The 6,000-nt window shown below is 52.5% G+C and overlaps 1 protein-coding gene across 1 annotated transcript in view; it reads left to right on the top strand.

Moving 5' to 3' along the window:
* Positions 1-6,000, top strand: part of LOC140481859 (dynactin subunit 1-like) — a 148,036-nt gene that overhangs the window by 97,469 nt on the left and 44,567 nt on the right. The window contains 1 exon segment of the mRNA XM_072578436.1: positions 5,400-5,559. Coding sequence (XP_072434537.1) covers positions 5,400-5,559 — 160 coding nt within the window.

Genomic DNA, 6,000 nt, shown 5'->3' with positions numbered 1-6,000 from the left:
CCCCTCTGCCCCCTGTCCCCCTCTGCCCCCTGTCCCCCTCTGCCCCCTGTCCCCCTCTGCCCCCTGTCCCCCTCTCCTGCCCCCCCTGTCCCCCTCTGCCCCTGTCCCCCCTCTGCCCCCTGTCCCCCTCTGCCCCCTGTCCCCCTCTGCCCCCTGTCCCCCTCTGCCCCCTGTCCCCCCTCTGCCCCCTGTCCCCCTCTGCCCCCTGTCCCCCTCCCCCTCTGCCCCCTGTCCCCCCTCTGCCCCCTGTCCCCCTCTGCCCCCTGTCCCCCTCTGCCCCCTGTCCCCCTCTGCCCCCTGTCCCCCTCTGCCCCCTGTCCCCCTCTGCCCCCTGTCCCCCTCTGCCCCCTGTCCCCCTCTGCCCCCTGTCCCCCTCTGCCCCCTGTCCCCCTCTGCCCCCTGTCCCCCTCTGCCCCCTGTCCCCCTCTGCCCCTGTCCCCCTCTGCCCCTGTCCCCCTCTGCCCCCTGTCCCCCTCTGCCCCCTGTCCCCCTCTGCCCCCTCTGTCCCCCTCTGCCCCCCTCTGTCCCCCTCTGCCCCCTGTCCCCCCCTGTCCCCCCTGTCCCCCCCTGTCCCCCCCTCTGTCCCCCCCTGTCCCCCCCCCTGTCCCCCCCTGTCCCCCCCTGTCCCCCCCCTGTCCCCCCCTGTCCCCCCCTGTCCCCCCCTGTCCCCCCCTGTCCCCCCCTGTCCCCCCCTGTCCCCCCCTGTCCCCCTCTGTCCCCCTCTGTCCCCCTCTGTCCCCCTCTGTCCCCCTCTGTCCCCCTCTGTCCCCCTCTGTCCCCCTCTGTCCCCCTCTGTCCCCCTCTGTCCCCCTCTGTCCCCCTCTGTCCCCCTCTGTCCCCCTCTGTCCCCCTCTGTCCCCCTCTGTCCCCCTCTGTCCCCCTCTGTCCCCCTCTGTCCCCCTCTGTCCCCCTCTGCCCCCCTCTGCCCCCCTCTGCCCCCCTCTGCCCCCCTCTGCCCCCTCTTCCCCCCGTCCCCCTGTCCCCCTCTTTCCCCTCTTCCCGCCCGTCCCCCTGTCCCCTCTTCCCCCCTGTCCCTCTCTTCACTCACCGACTCCCTTGTCCCTCTCTGAACTCTTACCCCCCCCACCCCCATCTGTCCCCTGATATCTCTCTCTCTCTCTCTCTCTCTCTCTCTCTCTGTCTCTCTCTCTCTCTCTCTCTCTCTCTCTCTGTCTCTGTCTCTGTCTGATGACTACCTGACCACCTGCAATCTCTGGCCCCCACCCCACTTTACTCTCTGCATCCCCTTTCCCTTTCCCAGCATGGAGCACCCTCTTCTTTTGAAACTGTTTCCTTTCTGGTTTAAACCTTTTTCACATTTCCATTCTGGGAGACTGATGGTGAATATTTGCCTTATCCCTGCCTCTCAGAATGGGATCCACTTCGATCAGGTCACCCCTCAGCCACTGACACTGCAGCAGACACTATCCAAGTCTGTCCAGGCACCATCCCGGGGCATCTTTCTCACACCCTCCCCAAAGCCTGCACAACCTTCCGATCATCCAAAAGTGGTCCAACTGAAAGTCTTATACAGCTGCAGCACGGCTTCCCAAGGTTTCCACTGCATTCCCCAACCGATGAGGGTGAAGATGGGCAGGAGGGAGGGAGAGAGGGGAGGGTAACAACCGATAAGGATGAACATGCCGTACACCTTCTGCACCTCCTTCTCCATGTGTGTGAGCACTGTCAGGGACCTGTGTACTTTTATCCCAAGATCCCTCTGTATATCAGTGCTCCGAATGGTCCTGCCATTTACTGTACACTTTCCTCTTGTATTTATTAGACTCCACCTCCATTTCTCCACCCAACTTTCCAATTGTTCTGTATCTTGCTGCATCCTTTGACAACTTTTCTCAGTATCTGCATCTTCATCTTCATTAATTTTCATGTCATCTGTAAACTTACTAATGAGACCACTTACATTTTCAGTCTAATCATTTTTATATATATATTTACGAATGACTGAGGTTTCAGCTCTGATCTTTGTGGAACCCCACTGTGGTCACAAACACATCCCTCCACAATGATCCACTGGCCTGAATGACCAAACCGATCATGAATGCCGTGTCAGGTATAGCCTCATTGAGTCATGCAGCACAGAAACAGACCCCCATGCAAACCAAACATCCCAATTTGCCCTTGTCCCAGTTGCCAGCATTTAGCCCATATCCCTCCAAACCCTTCCTATTCATGCACCCATCCAGATGCCTCTTAAATGTTGTAATTGTACCAGCCTCCACCACTTCCTGTGGCAGCTCATTCCATACACGTACCACCCTCTACATGAAAATATTACTCCTTAGGTCCCTTTTATATCTTTCCCCTCTCACCCGAAACCTGTGGCCTCTAGTTCTGGACACCCCCACCCAGGGAAAAGACTCTACCTCTGACGCTCCAGGCAAAACAGCCCCAGCCCATTCAGCCTCTCCCTGTACCTCAAATTCTCCAACCCTTGCAACCTCCTTGTAAACCTTTACTGCACCCTCTCTAGTTTAACAGCATCCTACCAGAAGTGGGGCAACCAGAACTGCCCACAGTATTCCAGAAGTAACCTCACCAATGGTCCTATACAGCCACAACATCACCTCCCAGCTCAATGCACTGACTAATGCTAAACACCACCTTCACCACCCTATCTACCTGTGCCTCCACTTTGAAGGAACATAGAACAATACAGCGCAGAACAGGTCCTTCGGCCCTCGATGTTGCACCATTCTCAGCTCGTCCCCCTACACGATCCCATCATCATCCATGTGCTTATCCAAGGATTGTTTAAATCTCCCTAATGTGGCTGAGTTAACTACATTATCAGGCTGGGCATTCCACGCCCTTACCACCCTCTGAGTAAAGAACCTGCCTCTGACATCTATCTTAAATCTATCACCCCTCAATTTGTAGCTATGCCCCCTCATACAAGTTGATGTCATCATCCTCAGAAAAGGACTCTCACTGTCTATCCTATCTAATCCTCTGATAATCTCTATCAAATCCCCGCTTAGCCGCCTTCTCTCCAATGAGAACAGACCCAACTCTCTCGGCCTTTCCTCATAAGACCTTCCCTCCAGACCAGGCAACATCCTGGTAAATCTCCTCTGCACCTTTTCCAATGCTTCCACATCCTTCCCAAAAAATGGGGACCAGAACTGTACACAATATTCCAAGTGTGGCCGCACCACGTCAACTGCCCTACCCTTATCCACATGTTTGGTCACCTTCTCCAAAAACTCAGAGGTTTGTGAGACGCGACCTGCACTTGACAAAATCATGTTTACTATTTGAAATCAGATTGTTGCTTGCTAGATGATTATAAATCTTTTACAGTCCTTTCCAAAACCTTTCCTATAACAGAAGTAAGGCTCACTGGTCTATAATTACCTGGGTCATCTCTGCTGCCCTTCTTGAACAAGGGCACAACATTTGCAATCTTCCAGTCCCCTGGTACTAAACCTGTAGACAATGACGACTCAAAGATCAAAGCCAAAGGCTCTTCTATCTCCTCCCGAGCTTCCCAGAGAATCCTCGGATAAATCCCATCCGGCCCAGGGGACTTGTCTACTTTCACTCCTTCTGGAATTGATCACACCTCTGCGTAACTAACCTCGATCCTTACTCGTCTAATATCTCATACCTCATTCTTCTCGTATCTCATCCTTTTATTCCTCACATACCTATATAAAGCTTTAGGGTTCTCCTTTAGTCTATTTGCTAAAGGCTGCTTATGTCCTCTCTTTGCTTTTCTTAACTCTCTCGTTAAATCCTTCCTCACGGATCTGTAACTCTCCATCGCCTCATCTGAACCATCTTGCCTCATCATCACATAAGCCTCCTTCTTCTGCTCAACAAGAGATGCAATTTCTGTAGTAAACCACGGTTCCCTTACCTTATCACTTCCTCCCTACCTGACAGGGACAGACCTATCAAGGACACACAATATCTGTTCCTGAAACCAGCTCCACATTTCCATTGTCCCCATCCCCTACATTTTGCTATCCCATTCTATGCCTCCTAATTCCTGCCTAATCACATTATAATTGCCCTTGTCCCATTGATAACTCTTGACCTGTGGCATGTACCTATCCCTTTCCATCACTAAACTAAACGTAACTGAATTATGGTCACTCTCTCCAAAGTGCTCACCTACAACTAAATCAAACACCTGGCCTGGGTCATTACCAAGCACCAGATCCAGTGTGGCCTCCCCTCTTGTTGGCCCTTCGACATCCTGTGTCAGGAAACCCTCCTGTACACGTTGGACAAAAACTGACCCATTCAGTTGTAGCATTTCCAATCAATGTTGGGGAAGTTAAAGTCCCCCATAATGACCACCCTGTTCCTTTCACTCCTACCCAGGATAACGTTGCTAATTCTCTCTTCCACCTCCCTGGAACTCTGTGGAGCCCTATAAAAAACTCCAAGCAGTGTGACCTCTCCTCTCCTGTTTCTAACCTCAGCCCACACTACCTCAGTAGATGAGTCCTTATCAAAAGTTCCCTCAGCCACCGTTATACTATCCTTGACTAACAAGGCCACACCTCCCCCTCTTTTACAGCTTTGCTTGTTCTTAATGAAAGATCTAAACCCTGGAACCTGCAACATCCATTCCTCACCCTGCTCTATCCATGTCTCCGAAATGACCACAACATCGAAGTCCCAGGTACCTATCCATGCTGCAAGCTCCCCTACCTTATTTCGGATACTTCTGGTGTTGAGGTAGATACACTTCAAACCAGTTTGCTGTCTGCCAGCACATTCCTGTGACCCTGAAATCCTGTCCCTGTCCTTCCTACTCTCATCCTCCTGTGCACTGCAGGTACACCTCTGGTTCCCATCTCCCTGCTGAGCTAGTTTATACCCACCCAAATAGCACCAGCAAATTTCCCACCCAGGATATTAGTATCCCTCTGGTTCAAGTGAAGACCATCCTGTTTGTACAAGTCCCACCTTCCCCAGAATGAGCCCCAATTATCCATGTACTTGAAACCCTCCCTCCTGCACTATCCCTGCAGCCACGTGTTCAGCTGATACCCTATTCCTTGTCTCACGATCACGTGGCACAGGTAACAAATCGAGTTCTAACTCTCAGCTTCCACCCTAGCTCCCTGAAATCCCGCCTTACACCCCGATCCCTCTGTCTACCTATGTCGTTGGTACATACATGGACAATGACTTGAGGCTGGTCACCCTCCCCCTTCAGGATCCCAAAGGCACGATCCGAGACATCACGGACCCTGGCACCTGGGAGGCAACACACCAACCACGAGTCTCGTTTGTCCCCTATACACCTGTTCAATAACACTCATCAGAGCCCTGTCATAAATCTCACTCTTGCTCTCTCTAATCGTTGTGGTGATCATCGTGGTGGGGAATGGGCTTAGGGCATGTTTCTGATTTCCCACCAGAATGCGGGATCTATCTGCTTCAGAGAAGCAGGAGCACAGCAAGCTGCAGAAGGTCATGGAGAAAAAGTGCAATGATCTAGAGAGCCTTAGACAACAACGGGAGAAACTGCTGGAGGAAATGACACAGGCTGAGAAGACCATTGATGAGCTGAAGGAGCAGGTGAGAGTCCAGAGGCTGTTTGCTTTGAAACTGAGAGGGGAATTCACAATCAGACTTTGGCCTATCTATTCTGCACCGACAACCCTACACTAGACTCATTTTCCAGTACTTGACTCAGAGCCTAGAATGATATGACATTTCAAGTACTCATCCAAAATACTTTTGAGTTCCCCCCTCGACTACCTTCTGAGCAGTACGTCCAGATCACCAGCTCATTCTGCCCCTTTGTTCTTAACTTGAACGCTTCCTGTCTATGCCCCTCATAATCCTCGATTATACACCACCACCCCCCCCCCAGCCTTCTCTGTTCCAAAGAGCACAACCCAAACTTATCCAGCCTCCCTTCATCACTGAAATGTTCCATCCCAGACAACATCCTGGTGAATCTCCCTCTTGTACCTGCTCCAGTACAGTTCCATCCTTCCTATTGTGTGGGGACCA

The sequence above is a fragment of the Chiloscyllium punctatum genome, chromosome 1, assembly GCF_047496795.1.
Source record: "Chiloscyllium punctatum isolate Juve2018m chromosome 1, sChiPun1.3, whole genome shotgun sequence".
NCBI lineage: Eukaryota > Metazoa > Chordata > Chondrichthyes > Orectolobiformes > Hemiscylliidae > Chiloscyllium > Chiloscyllium punctatum.
The sequence above is the reverse complement of the archived record's forward strand: the minus strand, read 5'-3'. Positions and strand labels throughout refer to the sequence as shown.